Below are 19,749 nucleotides of genomic sequence, written 5' to 3'. Positions count from 1 at the left end.
AATAAACAGGTGACAGACTTCTGAAACATTTTGTACTGAGCATGAAACTCAGAGCTCTCTCCAGAAGAGCTGGCGAATCAGTATGCCGGATTGAGAAAGGAGTGAGACAGGATATTCTGCTGGTCTTTTCTTCCCTGCTTAAATACATCTGTTATTTTTTATTTCAGGGCTGATGGGTTAGTCGTGTGATGCACTTGGATTAAATACTTGGGCTAAAGCCTCTCATATATTTGCCCATCAGCTTCCCTTGGTAGGATTCATATTCTGTCTGGATGCCAGATTGAATTAAATGCTTCTTTAAAGCCTGCAGTCTGACAAAAACCTTTCCTCAGTCAGCATTTTTACTGTATTAAAAAACTTAGCATCTGCAGGGAAATGATGCAGCCCACGGGTTTCTTTTCTAGGGAAGAATCCAATTTAGCTTTTGGGGGATGATGTTATAATTGGTCAGAGAACCGAGGAGCCTAACTGAGGCTGGAGCCTGGGGGAGGTGATGTGCTCTAGACTCCAGAGCTTTCCTCATCCCATCTGAGTCATCCTGTCCCCACCTGAGTAACAAGACGTCTGGTTGACGGAGTGGATGAATACTCGTTTTGAGGGTATGTTTTTTGTAATCAGCAGTTCAACATTTCCCTGCCACCCGGTGGGGCCACACACACTTTATTTCCTGTTTCTTAGGTTTGGGAATTGTGTGGTCCCATAATTTCTTGTTAGCCAGTGTTCATGAGAAGGAAACCCATAGGTGACATGGCTGCATTCATGATTTAATAGTTAGAGAGTGGCTCGAAGGAAGTGGATTTTCGAAGCACTGTGTAATTGTTCTCAGCATAAGAATGGGGAGAATAGGGTAGAAATGGGGGATAGGATTATCTATCTCTTAGGGTTGTGGTGACAAATTAATGCAGGTAAGCTATTTAGTGCATGTATTAGTTATCTATTGCTGTGTAACAACCCCCCAACCCCCCGAAATTTAGCAGCTTGAAACAACAGACATTATCTCAAAGGTCTGTGGATCAGCAGTCAGGGAGCAGCCGAGCTGGTGATTCTGGCTGGGGGTCTCTCCTGAGGCTGTGTTCAAGGTGGTGGCCAGCACTGCAGTCATCTAAAGGCTGGATGGGAGTAGGACATGCTTCTAGGCTTACGCACATGGCTCTTGGCAGGTATCAATTCCTTGCCACATGGACAAGGAACTCTCCACATGTGCCTGGATGTCTTTGCAATATGACCCGTGTGAGTGATGAGAGAGAGAACAGTCTCTTGGTGGGTGAATGCTACAGTCTTTTTATAACCTAGTGTTGAAAATGACATCCTATCACTTCTCCTCTGTTTGCTATTAGTGAATCACTCAGTCCTGCTCTCACCCAACAGGAGGGGAGTGAGCACCGGCTCTTTGGAGAAGTATCAAAGAATTTGTGAGCCTATCTTTAAAACCACAGCACAGTTCTGGGTACATAGCATATACTCAGTAAATGATTAGATGTTAGGATTAATTTAGCAGATAAATTCACTTCTTGGTGATTCACTTTCTAGACAGACTTTAGTTTGGGCCTTTATTTGGGGAACAAAAGAAATTTGGGGCTCTGCAGCGGATTGGAGATTACACCAGGAGACCTCCACAAAATGAGGGTTTTTTATCTTTCATTTTATGTCACTTGGGAGGGAAGCTTCTTCCAGAGATCTCCTCTGTTGTGCTGGGTCAGTCAGCCCAAAGACTATAGCACAGCAGCCCACGCCGCTTACAATTCCCTTCTCTAGAGGGGGCACATCTTTTCTCTTGACACTGGATGCAGTGTCTTCCTGACTTGGGAGAGGGAAGAAACCATGGGCACCCTGGGACCGGGGCAGAGCATGTCCCCTGGGAGGGCTCCCTGCTCCTCTCACCCCCAACAATTTTAAATCCCAAAAGCAGAGATGATTTTTTAAAAAAATAAATATTTATTTCACTAAGGGTGTAACCACAACTTGGACAAAGGAAGAAAAAGGAAAGAAATGCCTCCACAAACGTGATAGAACTACTCTTGACATTTTGTGATATGTCCTTTCCAGAGTCTCCCCCGTCTGTGGCTTTCTAGTTTTATATAGTTATAAGTAGTTCACAACTACAGTCTCATGGCCTGCCGCTTTTCGCTTGGCTTTGTCACACATGTATTTTTATGGCATGGTCTTTCACCATCTCTGAGGTTTTGAGAGCTGTGTATTTTATTGGGTGAATGTCCCATCGTTCGCTTAAATATTCTTTTTTTTCTCATTAACTCCAATCAGTTGTGTAATAAAGATATTTATTATTTATTTTCTTGTGTTTTATTCTGCTGTCATTATTTTTACCCATGCTGTTTGCCTTTTAATTTTTATCCTTTTCTTTAAATGGTCACATTAGTTAAGTATGGGCGGGGTGGTGTGGCGGGGGAGCGCCTGGTCAGTGGAGAGCATGACACTTGATTTCAGAGTTGGGAGTTTGAGCCCCATGCTGGGTGTAGAGATTAGTTAAAAAAAAGAAGAAGAAGAAAGAAGAAGAAGAAGAAATTTCACCTGAAACTGATGTTACACTGTATGTTAAGTAACTGGAATTTAAATAAATTAAAAAAAATTAAGTATGGACTGGAAATGTTAAACATTTTCCTCTGGGGAATTACCCCATTGCTTCTAAAGTTGGACTGTCCTTTCTTTTATTCTAACACCCCCTCATCACCTCCAGTTTCTATATGGCTCTTAAAAATTGCTCTGGAATTGGGGCGGCTGGGTGGCTCAGTTGGTTAAGCGTCTGCCTTTGGCTCAGGTCATGATCCCGGGGTCCTGGGACCCAGCCCCGCAGGGAGCTCTCTGCTCAGTGGGGAGCCTACTTCCCCTCTCCCTCTGTCTGCTGCTCTGCCTACTTGTGCTCTATCAAATGAATAAATAAAATCTTTTTAAAAAATTGCTCTGGAATTAATTCTCAAGTATAGTATGAAATAGGGATTTGAAACGAGATTTATTTTCTTTTCCAAATTACTGACCAGTCTTACAAGGAGGATACCATGGACGGCATCTCTAATCAGCTGAACCATGAAGCCACGTCTTATGAAACACGAACAAGGCTGGCTGAAGTTTGGTGGAATTAACAGTTTGGCAGATGACGGGAGAAGCAGCAGATGTCACATCGTTAGGTGCCCCTGAATTATTTGTTGCAGCACCTTGAACTTTGATTGGCACAAGGTGCTCAGCTACCTTCAGTGGCTGGTGAGGTGTGATGTGTGAGTCAGGGTTTGACATTATGGGAACAGTCCTAGTGAAAAGATTTTTTAAAAAGGTCTGGGAAAAGGAGGGGGGCACTGACGGGGCCCAAATCTGGTTTACGTATCATCTGTAAGAAATATGGTGAACCCAACACTCTGGGATTAGGAAGAAATCTTTAGAGGTTTCTGCCCTCAGGCAAGCTATGCCAAGTGTTGTCACAGGGTAAGCACCTCCCCGACAGGCTCGGGCTGCCAGGTGTCACTGTTCTAACTGCGCAAGACTGGAGCGAGACGCATTTGCAGACAGGAAGTGCGCCTGGTGGTTGAGGCCAAGAGGATGTTTCCAGAAAAGGGCCGTGGATCCAGAAAGCCTGTGTTCCTTGAATTCTGAGTGGATACAGGGACCCATAAGAACCGATGAAAAAGCAATCATCTACGGTCCTGGGCTTTGAAAAATCACCCTGATTATTTCCTGTACAAATGCTTTCTATGGCCTACTCCTACCTGAGACGAAAGTGCCTGATGGGAGTTAGGCAGGGGGCAGAGTCCTGGTGAGGAAGAGTGAGAACAGCCAGGGCAACCAGAAAGTAAAGGCATGGTCGTTATCACACAAATGCAGTTAGAAATGGCTCCCTGCACACGCTGAGCCAGGCTCTCCGTACAAACAGCGGGTGAATCTCCTCAGACAGAATCCTCACTGCACGCATGATGACAGGTTCACAGGCCTTGCTCAGGCAGACCAGAGGCAAGGTGTTGTTCAGGATTTCAGAGGCCAGGGGTGGGCCAGGGGGAAGGTGTCGAGGAGGAGAGAGGAGAAACAGACGTTGAAGATACAAGTCAGGGAGTGCAGTCTTGGGGCGGGCACCGGTCTGAGTCCTGCCACTCAGGCAGAAACCCGTGTAGATAAGGTGGCTTTGCAGGAGCTGTCCCGTCTCTGCCTGGTGACAGCAGGCAGGCCTACAATGATAAAGCTGGGCCGGCCCCCCTGCGTTCTGGAAACAGAGGTGGGGGTGGGGCGAGGCAGAGTGGTGAGGTGGGCAGAGTGGCACAGGCCTCAGGGGATCCAGACAGGGATGCCTGGAGGGACCCTGGGAGTCACCTAAGCTCTCTGAGCTGATGTCTTCATAGGGGCGACAGTCCCACCTGCCCCAGATGGTTGAGGCTATTAGAGCTTCGGTTTAAAGTGCCTGCCACGAACCCTTATGAAGAGGACAACTCCACCTGTGACACATTCCGCGGGCGGGCGGGATCCCGGTTCATCTGACGAGTGGACCAGAAGGAAATGGGACCGGTGGGCACTTGATGGGGACAGAACCGAGCCAGCCTGGTGCCCAGTGACAGTTCACTTGCAGACAGGCCTGGCTGTGAATGTGGCTCTCACCTGGCAGAGCATGCCCTTCTCGGGACCCCGCCTCCCAGGCACCCAAGGACCAGACCGGAGGGGCGACCACTGCATGGCCACCCCTCAGAGTGGCCTTGGTCACCGTGACGATCTGAGTGGCTGGTGCTGGGCCCGGGTGGGAGCAGCCTGGCGGTCACAGCTCCTCCTTGTTGCTGTCGAGGGCCTGGACCGGAGGCCCTGGGGCCTGGGAGCCACCCAGAAGCCCCCGGCCCCCGTCCTCACGGCGCCTGCCCACAGTGGCATAGTCCCGCAGGAGCCCGCTCTCCACTCCGTGCCGCCGGAGGCTCTCAGTCCCCATGAGTCCCTGTGTTCTCAGGTACCCCTGCTGGCAGAAGGGCGGCAGCTTCTGGTGTGTTAGGGCAAACAGGAAGCAGGATTCTACACAAAAGCAAAAGGAGATGAATCAGTAAGACAGAGAGGTGTGGGGAGAGGTGCGGGAGGCGGGGATGCCGATGCCCCGGGGCCTCACCCAGTGCCCTCCACCCTTTGACCCTGGGGGCTGACTTTTGTGGGGATCTCACATCTGACCTGAGTAGCCATGGATCTCGCCCCTCCCTGAAGTTCCAAGGAGGGTGCCCTGGCATTCTGAAAGAACAAGGCCCCAAATGGAAAGCAAACCGCAGAAATGACTCAGCTCCCAGAGATCTGGGCCCAATACGATGCTCTGCAGGGAGCCAGTCCCCTGGGAGCTCAGCCACTCAGGAGCAGACCCTCAGCCTTCTCTTCTGGAAGCTGGCCTGGCTGGGGCCGGGAGCTCGGTGGTCAGTCCTAGTTTGAGGTCAGAGCTGCCTGCAAGGCGTTATTCCCTCAGCAATCTCTGGGTTGCAAATACAGTGTGCAAAGCACTGTTGTGAGCCCTGGGGGGGGGGGGCGGGAAGATAGTGCTGGTAAACAGCGGAACGCTGGTGCGCGGGTCAAGTCGGCTCTATCAGGAAGCAGCTGTGGGTATTCATTATTCAGAAATATGAAGAAACCACCAGAACAGCCAGAAGTAGTTCCTTCTGGGACTGAGGGTGGAAGTGAGAAAAAGTCTTTTAGCTAAGTGCTTATGTAACTTTGACTTAAAGAATAGAAAAGATGAAACAGATATGGGCTGTCTTCTTGGGGCTTTAGAGACAGGAGGGGAAGGAGCGAACGTCCAAAAATTGTCTTGAGTCTTTTATTTCAAAAAACCCTGGCACCTTACAAAGGATGTTGTGAGGCTCACATGGATGAACAGGCTGTAAGGAGCCACGCAAATGGTACTTCTGACTTTCTGACTTCTGGCCCAGACGGCCCCTGGCGGAACAAGCCATGACAATCCTTTCTGAGCAGGGAGGACCACAGGTGCGGGAGGGGGGATGGGAGAGCGGCAGCAAGGTGGCCTTTTGGCAAGCACCACCTTTTGATGACGTATATCACCCTTTTGGTGGGGGCCCGGGGGCGGGGGGGCAGAGAAGCCCAGCAGAATCCGGGGCCAGAGCTAGCAGCCGCACATCAGCTAAGGGTGTGGAGGAAAGCCCACTCTGCCAGCTGGCCCTGAGTCAGGAGGATGCTTCCGAGCTGAAGGCAGGGACGCTCGGTGGCTTGCAGTGCTGAGCAGTGCCTAGGGAGTGGGAGCCAGGAAGCTCTAGGGCCTGGAGGATGCATTCACTGCGGCCGTAACCCAGGGTGGGATACGCTCCCTAACGCAGCACGGCCATCTTTGTGCACTCCTGAAACCTCCAGAAACAGGCAGGGATTTTGTAGCTGAGATCTCTAGACATGCATTGTGTCATTTCCTGGGCAAGCGTGCAGTCTGCGGAACAATAGCACTTCAAAGTTGCCCAGCCCTGGGCTACGAATTTACCTCTGAGCACCTCCATATATTTAGACGATTAACCTGCACTATGGTTTTAAGCCAGCTCTCTTAACAGATACGTTTTTATTTCCAAGTTGACTGAGGATGTCGCCTGGGGCTAAAACAAGGTCGCCTGCTCTCTGACCTGTAGGCCAGAGACTGACCATCTCAAACCTGATTTGATTTGAATAGTGCCTCACATACAACTGGTGTTCAACACATGTTCGCTGAACAGAAAAAGGTAGATATCCTAGGCAGTTGGGTTTTAAAAAAGACCAAAATGTGGCTTGTTTCCATCAGTTCTCCCTCCGGATCCTCAGACTTCTCTGTCAGAGCTACCTTCCAGTTCACCAATTCTCTCTTCGTCTCTGTCTAATGTGCTACTTTATCTTTAGGTTGAATCCCCCCCCCCCACTTTTTTAGATTTATTTATTTTAGAGAAAGAGAGCATGTGAGCAGGGGGGATGGGCAGAGGGAGAGAGAGAATCCCAAGCAGACTCCCCACTGAGCATGAAGCCTTGACACGGGGCCCAATCCCAGGACCCTGAGATCATGACCTGAGCCAAAATTACAAGTCCGATGCTTAACCAGCTAAGCCCTCCAGGCACCCCTAGGTTGAGTTTCTAGTTACACATTTTTTCATTTCCAGAAGTTTTATTTGGGTCTTTCTTTTTTTTTTTTTTTTTAAAGATTTTATTTATTTATTTGACAGAGAGAGAGACAGCCAGCGAGAGAGGGAACACAAGCAGGGGGAGTGGGAGAGGAAGAAGCAGGCTCATGTGGGACTCGATCCCAGAACGCCGGGATCATGCCCTGAGCCAAAGGCAGACGCTTAACCGCTGTGCCACCCAGGCGCCCCTATTTGGGTCTTTCTGAATGCTGCCCAATTATATTTTTGATAATCTCTTTTCACATTTCTTTACATATTTTAGACAGACTTTGTATACTGTTTGTCACTATTACAATTCCCACCGTCTTTTTGGTTTGATCCAGCAGATTGCTGTTTCTGCTGACACTCTCTCGTGGAGGTTTGTGTCCTTATGTGTTAAAGCTTTTTGCTTGGGGGTGGGGGGTGGGTTCAGCTTACTTGGAACTTTATCTGTGGGAACTTTTTGAGCTCTAGTTTTTAAAAATTTTATTCATTTATTTGAGAGAGACAGGGAGAGAGTGGGGGGAGGGGCCGAGGGAGAGGGAGAAACAGACTCCATGCTGAGTGTGGAGCCCACATGGGGCTCAATCCCAGGACCCTAAGATCACAACCCGAGCTGAAACCAAGAGTCGGTCACTTAACTGACTGAGCCACCCAGGTGCCCCGAGACCTAGTTTTCTTTTATGTATATATGTCTTTCTCTAGTTTTATTTATTAAGATTTTATTTATTTATTTGACAGAGAGAGAGATAGCCAGCGAGACAGAGAACACAAGCAGGGGGAGTGGGAGAGGAAGAAGCAGGCTTCCAGTGGAGCAGGGAGCCCAATGCGGGGCTCGATCCCAGGACCCTGGGATCATGCCCTGAGCCGAAGGCAGATGCTTAACGACTGAGCCACCCAGGCGCCCCTCTAGTTTTATTTAGTTTTTAAAAGATTTTGTTTCTTTGAGAGAGCGCGTGCGAGTGTACACGTGTACACAAGAAGGGGGAGGGCCAGAGGCAGAGGGAGAAGCAGGCTCCCCACTGAACAGGGGGTCTGACTCAGGCCTTGATCCCAGGACCCTGGGATTATGACCTGAGCCAAAGGCAGACGCTTAAGCCACTGAGCCACCCGGGTACTCCTGTCTCTAGTTTTAAACTTTGTTTCTTCACAGAAGACTTGCATTTAATTCTGTGATTTTTACACCATGATGACAGTGTGAAGTTTGGCCCCAAACTCCCATGAGTGAGGCTCAGTGGTTAGAAAGTCTCAGGGGAGGTTTTCCCGTTTTCTACCCAGAGCCAAAAAGCATGAGTCTCCACCATCTCTCTCTTGAGAGTATTTTGTCCCAGTTGAGCCACTGGGATCTAAGCTGAAGTGCAGTTCTCTAAGCAGACCTCCCAGCGTGCTCCAGCCTCACCTTCCCACCCCCAAGTGCTAGTCAGTCACCAGGCTCTAGGCTACTACTGACGACTGGCAGATATCCCAGATCCAGCAAGGGCTTTATACTTCTTCTTAGAGTTCCCTTTTTTCCCCCTGCCAGTTCTTTAAAAAATGACATTCTATTTAGCGACTTCAGGTGTGCTGTGCTGGGAAGGGTCTCTGTGAACATCTCGTCTACCTTGTGGATAACAGAATTCTCGGGCGTGGGTTCTAGATATGAATTCTGAAAACTCCACAGGGCATGGATCTATCTGGTCTTTCTTCAACCTCCAGCTCAGTCCCTTTGTCCTTCTAGGAACTTAGGTTACCTGCAAAGAAGCTTCGCAAATCGGTGTCCAAACAGTTCTCCAGAAAGCGCCTCAGAGGCAAGATATGCCCCACCGGGGCGGTCCAGTCCGTTAAGAAATCTTCCACGATGTGGTGGATGGCCGTGGGCCGAGGCAGGGCCCAGTCAGCAGGGCGGAACCTCACCTCCTGCTCTGTGGGGAGGAGAGGGGGAGCCGTGTCAGAGCCTGGCGGCTGGGCCTCCCATCCTGGAGCTGACAGCCCGGTTCCCACACACCCCAGTGCTTCCCTCGCTCCCTCATGCTCAGCTTTCCTGACACACTCCGTGCTGGGCAGCGGCCAGCCTCTTCAACAGCCACCCCTGTGTTTGCACAGCTGGCATGAGGAAGAGGCTAGATCTGTTCCTTGTGGTTTCAGAAAGCGGAAGCAAGACTCATCACTTGCACTCGGTGTCTTTCTAAGGCGCGCCTGGACTGAGGTCTATTGTGACTGCTTCAGAACTGCTCTTTCTGTGAGGAGACTCAGAGGCTCGGCACCGAAAGAGGCCTGAGAGCTCACCTAGTCCAGCTTCACATCTGGTGGTGGGAGGCTCCCTTCTGTGGCGTCCCAGGCTGACGGCCATTAAGCCATGATTCAACCATCCGTGTACTGGGAGACTCGACTTTAGGGGTGACTCATTCCACTGTTGGGGGGCTTTGACTAGTAGTCACTCCTGATTCTGAATAGAACCCTGTGTTCCTGTCACTTCTACCTGCCGATATTACCTCTGCCTGTTTTTAGAGCATCCCCTTCCAAGTGACAGCCCCTTAGTTTCTAAAGCAGAAGTCGCGCTCCCCCGGGGGGGAGGGGAGGTTCATCTACTGGTAGCTACTGGTGCCAGGTACCGTGCTGGTGTTCTGTTTTTTTTTTTTTTTTTTTTTTTTTAGATTTTATTTATTTATTCGACAGAGATAGAGACAGCCAGCGAGAGAGGGAACACAAGCAGGGGGAGTGGGAGAGGAAGAAGCAGGCTCATAGCGGAGGAGCCTGATGTGGGGCTCGATCCCATAACGCCGGGATCACGCCCTGAGCCGAAGGCAGACGCTTAACTGCTGTGCCACCCAGGCGCCCCTGGTGTTCTGTGTTTTTAAAAAAAAGATTTTTTTTTTGTTTACAAGTAATCTCTACACCCAAAGTGGGACTTGAACTCACAACCTTGAGATCAAGAGTCGCACGCCCCTCTGACTGAGCCAGCCAGGCGCCCCACTCTCTGTGTTATCTACCTCATTTATCCTCACACAATCCTAGTGTTATCCCCATTTCTCAAATGAGGAAGTGGAGGCTCAGAGAGTTCAAGTAATGGTTCCAGGCCACACAGCAAAGAAAGTACAGCCCGAGGAGACTGCCCAGCTTTTCTGCACTTTTTAGGTTGCAGGCCTGTTTCAACCACTTCTAGCTCCATTCCCCATTCCCTCTGAGAGTCAGTCTCCAGGTCCCCTCCTCCTCCACCCTCGGCCTCCTCTGGAGACACACAGCAAGCCTGTCCCTCTTACTGTGTGGTGCCCAGAGGAGGTCATGACACTCCATGTGTGGCCCGCCCAGGTCATGGTATATGCCCGAATCTGGGAACATCATTTCTTATTCCTGGACCTTCTATCCCATATGGTTTCTGGGCGGAGTCCCCCAGTGTCCTCTGTCAGCCGGGTGAGTTGTGTGAGGGCTTAGTGATGACAGGTGAGAGACCCAGGGTCCGAGCAGTGCCCAGCTCCCGGAAGCCCACGCTCGGGGGACAGCAGAGGCCTGGCTCACCGGTGGGGAGGTGTCTGTAGTAGTAGATGACGGGATGGAGGAAGTTAGACTGCCAGGCGTCTTCCGTGTGCCCCACAGACCGGTCATAAAAGAAGACATCCTTGTCAGGCCCGGAGAAATTTCTGCCATACTCCATGTTGATGACAAAGAGCCCATGCCTGGCCTTCCTTCCTGTGATGGTCTCCAGCTGAGCCAGCATCTGCGTGGGGAACTCCTCCAGGTACTCAAATGCCATGGCGTTCCTGGGGATAATGGCAGTGCAGGAGGGCCAGACCCTCAGTGTTGTGGCAGAGGTGAGGGGGGCGTGTGCATGCGTGTGTCTCTTGTACAGTCAGTGTACAGCCTCTGGTCATCCCCACTTATCTCACTTTACCCTTAACTGTCACAGTTGAGCCCTGGCTTACACTGGGACAGATTCCAGAAAACTCTGAGCAACCTGAAATGTAGTTGGGGAAAGGGTGACCCAGGCTGAGAGAACAATAAGAGAAAAGCCCTGGGAGGGAGTGACTGCCTTGGTGTCTTCGAGGGACAGGAAGGAGGCCTGTGTGGCTGGAGTGGCCTCGGGTGGAGGGGCAGGAGAGGGGCTCGGGGGCAGGCTGAGGAAGGCTCGTGTGTGCCCTGATGGCCCCCGGCTCCTGGAGAGCACTGAGCAGAGCTGAACTGTGTGACCCCTGTTTTGAGAGAACTGTCAGGGTGCTGTGTGGAAAGCAGACTGTGGGGCAAAGGTGGGAGGCCACGGTTACTTCAGGTGAGGGATGCTGGGCGCCCGGACCAAGACGGCAGTACTGGGGCTGGGAAGAGGAGGTCCGATTCTGGACACAATTTGAAGGCAGAGCTTACTGGGTTTATGGAGAGTCTGAATGTGGAGGATGGGAATGGAAGAGAGGAGTCAGGATGATGGGATATTTTGCGCTGGGTGCTGTGAATTCCTTGCATGTCCCTGAACTTGGTGTATGTGGCCCTCCCCGATTTTGGGTCAGGCTGCTCCCCCTCTGACTGGGGGGAACCCCCACACACACCCCACTTCTCACCTGCCACCTGTCCTCAGAGCGCCCTCACCCACAACCCTTCTCCCTCCCTGCTCTGCTGGGTGTCATCTGTGATCTGCCACCTGTCACTTAATTGATAAGGAGCCAACATGGTCCTGGCCCGAGGGAGCCCTTCGGTCCGCACTGGTGGTACGCATCACTGAGGTTTACTGCTCATCTGCTTGGTGCCAACTGCAGTCTACCCGTGACTTGTACTCCTGGCCGCAAGGTGTGATTCTCCCCATTGTGCAGATGAGAGAGAGGCTCAGAGAGGCTAAGTACTTGGCCCAGGTCATGAAGGTAGAAAGTGGCAGAGCTGGGATGCACACCCGGGTCTGTCTGTCTGCCTGAGGAGCTTGTGATGTCGATTTCCCTGAGGTTTCCCCGGAATCAATCCCCTTGCCCCCCCGTAGGCTTCACCTTAGGAGGGACCCACGGGGCCCCTCCACACCTAGTACAGGCAGAGAAGAGCTAGGACAGGGTGAATGGGGAAGCCGGGCTACTCACTCCTTCAACAGGACGACGTCGGCCAGCACACCGAACATCTGGTAGAGCCCAGAAGCCTCGTTCACGCGCCGGACGATGGAGCTGGTCAGCTGCGAGATGGGGTGCTTGGTGGAGGGCCAGGCGACGCCGTGGTGGCGCTGCTCCAGCAGGCGGTGAACAGCACGCACTGAAAGGCCAGAGGGAGGGACAGCACGCTGCCCTTAAGATTTGATCTTCACCACACGGACAGTTGTCCGGTCCCCATCAACTTCTTGGAACTCAAGACATGCTTGTATGCGTGGCGCCAGGAGGCGGCCTTTGGAGCGGGGTCAGCGAAGGCTTCCTACTAAGGGCCGAATGGACAGTGTTTTGGGCCCTGCTGTCTGGTCGGTCACGCTACTCAGTTCTGCTTCTGCTGTGAAAGCAGCCCCGGATGGCAGCTGCAAGGCCGGGCGTGGCCGGCTCTGGCTCCAGGGCAGAGTGTGCCTGGCTGGCTCTAGGCCACCCGCACCACTCCTCCCAGCGGCTCTGTCCGCCCCGGGACCCGCGCCTCCCTCTCACCCTGCTCCCCTGCTCCCCTGCCCACAGTTCCCCTTTCGCTCAGACCCCCAGCTGGAGACCCCTTCAGCGCCCCCTCTCCTTCACCACCTACGCCCAAACTGTCATGAAGTCCAGATGACGTAAGGGCAGAAAAGCGACAGCTGTCCCTCTGCACAGGGTCAAGGAGCGACACAGTTACTGGAGTCTGGGGAGGGGGCCCTGACGAAAGGGGCTACCATCTTGAGAGAGCCTGGCCCATTCTGAGAAGCAGGTGAGGGACCAGGCTGGAAAGGTGAGCTGGCCCGGGCCTGGAAAAGCTCGGACTGCCATGCTGAGGGGCTGGAGCTGTCCCAGGGGAGGTGGGGAGCCGCGGACAGTGGCTTAAGCTGTAAGCAGAGGAAAGAGAAGATTTTTTTTTAAGGAAAGGGTGTTTCGGCAGGGACCATGCGGCTGGACGGGAAGCCAGAGAGACCTCTGGCGGCAGGAAGACCCACCAGGAGAGACGAAGAGGCTGCAGGTCGGGAGATGGTGGCGGGTGGGCTGACTAAGATACAGCAGGGGGATGGACGGGCTGGGCGTCCAGAATAACCGTCCACGCGATTATGGTCTGTGCCCTTCATGCTTTCTCTTCTGTTGGCTTTCCTCTACCTTACTGATGCTTCTGGTCTCCCCCGGGACTGCTTCCTCAGGTTGGAGCAGGATGAGTGCGATGTGCACTGTGACACTGGCCCTCCCTCACCCAGCAGGGCCCTCTGCTCGTCGGACCACAGAGTGGCCAGCGCCTGTCCTCCCAGGACTGTCACCCACGTGCCCAAAGCTCAGTGGTTGGCTGTGAGCTTTAGGGTCAGACACATGGATTCAGATGTCCCTTCTGCCATTCACTGGCTGGGGGACTTGGGGGAAGTTACTTAAGTTCTCTGTGCCCTAGTTTCCTTATCTGGAAATGGAGCAGAAATGACAGGATGTGCCTCATGGAGCTGCGGTGAGGATTCGGTCTCGGAGCTGGGGAAAGATCGGGGGACAGAAGGGAGCGGGGAAGACGGGGCAGCATCTGCCAGGACAGCAGGCGCAGGGCGGGAAACACGCACGGGAACAGTGATGAGGATTTCTTACTGGGGAGACCCAGCTAAAGGGACAGACTCTTCCATTCTGGGGCGTGTGTGTGTATTTGATCTGTGGAGGTTCTGGTTTACAGAGAGCTCGCACTCGCTCTCTGGGTTCCTTCTCTGACCACGCGCACGGGACATAAAATACATCGTCTGGAAATCAAACATGGTTATTTTTTCCTGCCAAATGGGAAGGACAGTAAAATGCAAAAATGAGCATTAAGCCAATGGGAGTCATCAAATTAAATACAGGACGCTCTGGTGTTTGTGGCAAAATCAACTAACTGGCCTGTGTAACACTCGCCACGCGGGAAAGCACCCACCCAACAGCCTGTCCGGAGTGCAGAACATTTACACCCTCAGAACCAATGTAATCCAGCTGCAATTTTTATGGAAATTTGTGGGTACCCAAAGAATCTGTGCATGATGCTTCACAGCTATAAGGTCCCCAGGTATCGTCTTAATCCTTATGACAGCCCCGCGAGAGCGGACAGTTCACCCCGTTTACACCTCTGACGCCACGCTCTGGAGAGGTTACGAAGCCTCATCTCTCAGACCACCCCGCTAGGATGAACCCCCATGAGCACTCCTCAAGGTCTGCCTTCTTGTCAACACCTGCTGCTTGACTGGCACCGGGCTTAAGCATGTGACATGCCACCCCCAGATGTACTTGCTCTCACTCCTTATCTGACGCTTTTCTAGATCTATCCGCAGCCCACGAAAATCTGTTGCCCTCTGTCCCAGACGGGGAATTTAAGACAATCGACTACCGACAAGCACTCCCCTGAAGGGTGCTGCAAATCAGGTGATGTTTACAAACCCTGGGGATGGTTCTCTCTGCCGGGCTCACCTGTGTACCGGAATCCATGGATGAAGCCACCGGCCGACCTCCGGTAATCCACAGAGTGGCTGGCGGTACCCAGGACAAAGAGACCCCGGCTTCCTTTGGACTCATAGCTAGCTTTGACCAGCGGGTACTTCTTGCTGAGCTCACCCCCGGAAGACAGTCTGAGGGACCTGTGAGTGCAAAGGGTTGATAATGAAAATCACTACTGTGTAACGAAACACATACTACGTGCTCCACGCTGAGCTAAGCGTACGACCTTTTTTTTTTAAAGTTTTATTTATTTATTCGACAGGATAGAGACAGCCAGCTAGAGAGGGAACACAAGCAGGGGGAGTGGGAGAGGAAGAAGCAGGCTCATAGCGGAGGAGCCTGATGTGGGGCTCGATCCCATAACGCCGGGATCACGCCCTGAGCTGAAGGCAGACGCTTAACCGCTGTGCCACCCAGGCGCCCCTAAGCGTACGACCTTTATAGTGCTTATCACACTGAAGGCACACCAGGACCCTAGGAGCCGGGTGTGATGATCTCTGTTTAACAGACGGAGTAGCTGAGGCTCGGGTTGAAGATGTGGTGGGTCAGGGACAGAGCCAGGATTCAAGCCTGACTTGAGGCTAGGCTCTGGGCTCCGGCTGGGCCCTGGGGGACCTGCTGGGACGGGGGGGGGGGTCTACTTCAGGCCCTCAGTTTCTCCTTGTCCGCCTGTGCCTTGGCCAGAGGAAAGTGAGCCACTGGACGGATTCTCTCATACCGAGCCTTGCCAAGGTACTGGGGCAGCAATGTCTCAAGCAAAGCAGTTGAGAACACAGTTTTAAGTGAAGTTGGCAGCTACCATTCTAGGAAGCGTACAGTATATGACAAGTACGTTGCCATATTAATCCCCATAACAGCCCTGTGAGAGAGAAACTCTATGATCCCTGTTTTAGTGATGAAGAAAGTGGGCACAACCTGGTTAAGCGACTTTCCCAGAGCCTGTAGATTTGGTCCGTAGAGAATCTCAGACCGACCTCAGAACCTGTGTCCTTAGCCGCTATGCTACGCTGCCTTTTGGCAAGTTCCCCTCCTTATTCTGCCTGAGCTCCCATTCCCCTCTCTTGGGAATACAGATGACGACCCACTGTTGTTGCTACTCCAGGATGGAGGGCCTCTGGGCCACCTGTCCTTGTGAGGACAGCGAGCTCACGTCCTGGGCGGGGGACCAGGCGGCATCCACGTCCACTCTGATGGCGCCGTCCTGAAAGCCCTGCCGCTGGCCCATGGGACGGTGACTCCTTTTGCTGGGGAGGTGTAAGAATGGGTTTGGAAAGTGATCCCAGCTCCACCCCTGTGTGGACTCACTTGTTGAAAATGGAGAAGTCGAAGTTCCAGCCTAGGCAGCGGATGACCCGGTCGTAGGCCACGCGCATGGCAAAGTTGTCGTTGTCATCCTGGGGGAGGGTGACGGCGTCGGCACTCTGGTTGCCTTCCTCCAGAAAGAACTTCAGGGTGATGTGAAACTTGCCCTCACGGTCCTTCACGACAGCCAGATCTGTCAGGTCGGACTCGAGCAACCCGTCCAAGGACTTCAGCTGGTAAGTGTCCAGGAGGCCATTGTTGATGGCCCTGGGCCCAAGGGGAACACGAGGAGAGAGAAAGGAGTCTGAGCAGGCACAAGGAGACTCAGGGAAGGGGCGCTTGTTCCAGTGGGGTCGGGAATGGCTTTCGAGGGGGCTGGCGGTATGGAACCCCCAAGCAGCTCGGAGCGTACCTGAGGTCTCCAACGTAGTGGGTGGCCCACGACAGCCGGACCCGGGAGCGGCTCAGCATGTGGATAAAGTTGGTGACACCCAAAATGTTCTCTGCCGTCTCAAAGGCAGAGTTCCCACGCCCCAGGATCAGCACATTCTGACCCTCGAAGTCCTCGGGGTCCACGGACACAGACTCGTACCCCTCCACGTATTCGGAGCCAGGGAAGTCAACCTGGTTGGGGACCGACAAACCAGTGGCCACAAGGAGCACGCTGCAGGGAGGGGACAGACGGAAGACGGCTCAGTTTCTGAGCTGGAAGATCATGACGTGAAAATCACTCCCTGCCCCACTGCCTGGCTCGCCCGCCTCCCCCAGGCTGCCGGCTCCTAAAAAAAACCACAGAACACCCGTTCATTCATCGGCGTTTACTGACCTATCCCAGAGTATCTGAAAGACTTCACCCTTTCCCCTCCCGGGCCCACTCCAGTGGACAGTCTCCTCTACCCTGTACTGGGATGATGACAAACATGGGAATTAATCCAACTCTCTGAGAAGGGAGTACATGAGAAATTGAATAATTCCCCTAATGCTGAATGCAGCAGTTAGGCCAAGTGTTGCCCTCAATGGTGAAAATCAAACTTGGCGGTCCACTTTCCCTTTTCTGATGGCCGGGCCGATGCAGGAATTCTGTCTCAGGCTCCTAATTGAGTGTTTCCTGCATCATCTCACTGCCTAAAGCAGCCCTGAGTTGGTGTTATTTGGCCTGCTTTACAGGGGACTAGACACCGGCCCTGCGGGCCAATGGCCTCCCAAGCTCCTACGACAGCAGAGCCAGAATCTGAAACCAGATCAGCCTGATTGCCGAGTCCTGCCCTTCATACTGGTGGGCATTATAGTCCTGTGTGGGGCAGCCAGGAGCCGGATCCTGCCGGCCTGCAGAATGGTTTGATTACAGGTGGTTTGGAAAACAGAACCGCATGGCCGGTAGAAGACATTCGCGGCCCCTGTGGCTCCTTGTTTTCTGACCGTTGCCCACCCAGCTCAGATCTAACTCCCCTAGGCTGTTGCCCTGCTGTCTAAAATGCAAGGGTCCCAAGCTGGCACAGCCCTTCTTTCCCTGGGGCTGTAACAAGCAAGGAGCAAGCTGGGCCTCCGGCGAAGGGCGTGAGAAGATAACTCCCGGCACCTGCCCAGAGCCAAGCGGCAGCCTCCGGGCCAGGGAGGAGGGAGAGGCAGTCTGGTGTAGCAGAAAGAACACAGGCTTCGGGGTCAGGAAGACACAGGCTCAGATTGTGTGACCTAGCACCAGTGACTCAACTTCTCTGGGCCTCAGCTCTTCATCTGTAAAACGGGGATCAGTGAACTGCCCCCAGGGTCCTTGTGAGGACCGAATCAGGGCAGTACCGTGTGTGACTCTGAGTTTGGGTTGTCTACACAATCTTTAGCTTTCACCCAAGCCAAAGCAATCTAACACTGATTGCTGGCAGCTCTGCCTGTCGGGCCTCCCGCGCTAGTTCAGTTCTGAAATCCCACTGAGCCCATCTGACGCTTGCTGGTCATTTTTCCCAGAATGTCTTTAGAGGAACATTAGTTCTAGGAGATGCTCTTCAGAAAGGGCTTTGCGGGCACATAAGCTATACGATGCTGAATACTCAAGGTTGGTGTCACAGTGAACATGACAGATGGATAAAATCTTAAAAAAAAAAAAAAGAAAGGACCTCATTCTCTCATTTCTTCCACACCTCCCGCCAACCAAGGGGTGCCAGCAGGTAGGCTCTGGGACAGGTTTCTTTTTTCTTTTCTTTTCTTTTTTTTTTTTTAAGATTTTATTTATTTATTTGACAGAGAGACAGCGAGAGAGGGAACAAAAGCAAAGGGAGTGTGAGAGGGAGAAGCAGGCTTCCCGCGGAGCAGGGAGCCGGATGTGGGACTCGATCCTAGGATCCTGGGATCATGACCTGAGCGGGAGGCAGATGCTTAACCGCTGAGCCACCCAGACGCCCTCTGGGACGGGTTTCTTACCTGCACTGGTGTGCGTGGCCCATCTGGTCGGTCAGGATGAAGTAATGGCCGTTCCAGGCCTGCCGGTCCTTGTCCAGAGTGACGTGGGCAATGGTCGTGTTGTACAGCACGTGGAGCCCCAGCCGGTCCGCGAAGTCGCCCAGGTAGCGCACCATGTCGCTCGCGTCGGGGAAGTAGGCGCGGGAATAGTGTCTGAAGAGCAGCCGGGGGTCGTGGCTGAGCAGAGAGTTCCAGTCGTGGCGCAGGTTGAACTCGGCATTGGCCTTGCCCGTGTGCCGCTTGTTGATGCTGATGAGCTTGCGGTGGCGCGGGTAGCGCGTGAAGAAGCTGCCCGGCCGCGGGGCACGCTCGAACACCGCGTAGTCCCTCCCGGCCCGCTGCAGGAAATAGGCCATCTGCAGTCCCGCGGGCCCGGCGCCCAGGACGCAGTAGTCCCGGTGCCGGGGCGCCGAGGTCTGGACCGGGCGCAGGCACAGAGCCGGGTGCAGGGCGAAGGTCAGGAGCAGCCCCGGCGGGCCCCACAGTAGGGCCACGGCCGAGAGGCCCATCCTGCGGCAGACCACGGATGTGAGGCCTCGCACTCCGATGCCCTCGGGATGATGGGAGAGGGGCAGGGGCTCCCCTGAAGGCTCACCGCTATCTGAGGTCCAGCCAGGACCCAAACCCGAGGCTCTCGGAACTCATTTGCCTGCCTCCATCCTTTCAAGCTCGGATCTGGGGCTCCCCCCAGGAAATTCGAACGCCTCCATCTCCTCCAGGGCCTCGGTTCCCAGGAGCGCCACCCCCCTTGCCACGGTAGTACTAGGGTGGGTGTTCCCCCATTCTTCCCCTAATTTGAGGGGTGCCCAACACCCCTCCCGAGCCCTCCCCAAATCAGACCCTTGAGGGGCAAGTCTCTCTGGCCACGCCCCCGCCCTCCAGACCGAAGGAGGCGTGGCCTGCGGGACCCCGCCCCCTCCAGGTGTCCGGCGCACCGGACTCCTTGATCACGTGACAGGGATGGCCCAGCACACCTGCTGCCACGCGACGCACACTCCTGCAGGCGCGCGCTCTCCGGGGGCCGCTCCCCGCGCGTGCGCGGTGCCCACGCCTGCCCCGCCTGCCTCTCCGCACGGAGCGCGGACCTCCCAGCTGCGCGGGAGACAGTCCGCAGTCGACTGAAGCCGCGCTCCGCCGGCTGGCGCCTCGGCGGCCCCGCCCAGCCAATGGCAGGGGGCGGAGTCACGTGCGCGGCGCGCGGCACGCCGGGAGGGGCGGGGCGGCTGCGGACCTCTGGCTGCGCGGTACAGGGGCGCACGTGCTGCCCGCGGGCTGGAGGGGCGGGCGCCTCTGGGGTTAGAGTCGCGCTGGGGCGCAGGGCTCCTGTGTTGAAGCTGTACCTCTCCACGTGCAGGGGAGGCATGGGAGCTGATGACTTG

The 19,749-nt window shown here is 53.9% G+C and overlaps 1 protein-coding gene across 1 annotated transcript; it reads right to left on the bottom strand.

Moving 5' to 3' along the window:
- Positions 1–2,265: 2,265 nt before the first annotated feature.
- On the bottom strand, positions 2,266–19,514 carry FOXRED2 (FAD dependent oxidoreductase domain containing 2). Its single transcript, XM_026499686.4, has 8 exons — positions 18,332–19,514; positions 16,329–16,580; positions 15,920–16,183; positions 14,588–14,754; positions 12,113–12,278; positions 10,578–10,819; positions 8,813–8,983; positions 2,266–4,992 (listed from the first exon to the last, which is right to left on the bottom strand). The coding sequence occupies exons 1-8, from the start codon at positions 18,877–18,879 to the stop codon at positions 4,748–4,750; spliced, it is 2,055 nt and encodes a 684-aa protein (XP_026355471.2). The 5' UTR covers positions 18,880–19,514; the 3' UTR covers positions 2,266–4,747.
- Between the last annotated feature and the right edge of the window lie 235 nt (positions 19,515–19,749).

This window comes from Ursus arctos, unplaced genomic scaffold (assembly GCF_023065955.2).
Source record: "Ursus arctos isolate Adak ecotype North America unplaced genomic scaffold, UrsArc2.0 scaffold_21, whole genome shotgun sequence".
NCBI lineage: Eukaryota > Metazoa > Chordata > Mammalia > Carnivora > Ursidae > Ursus > Ursus arctos.
This window is presented reverse-complemented; position numbering and strand designations above follow the sequence as displayed.

Bases quoted from the DNA above. Each gene is read 5' to 3' on its own strand.
- FOXRED2 (XM_026499686.4), bottom strand. From the start codon at position 18,879: ATGGGCCTCTCGGCCGTGGCCCTACTGTGGGGCCCGCCGGGGCTGCTC. The intron at 16,581-18,331 runs GTAAGAAACCCG...CCCTCCCTGCAG, and splicing joins GGCCACGCACACCAGTGCAG to CGTGCTCCTTGTGGCCACTG. The intron at 14,755-15,919 runs GTGAGTCCACAC...TTGCACTCACAG, and splicing joins GACTTCTCCATTTTCAACAA to GTCCCTCAGACTGTCTTCCG.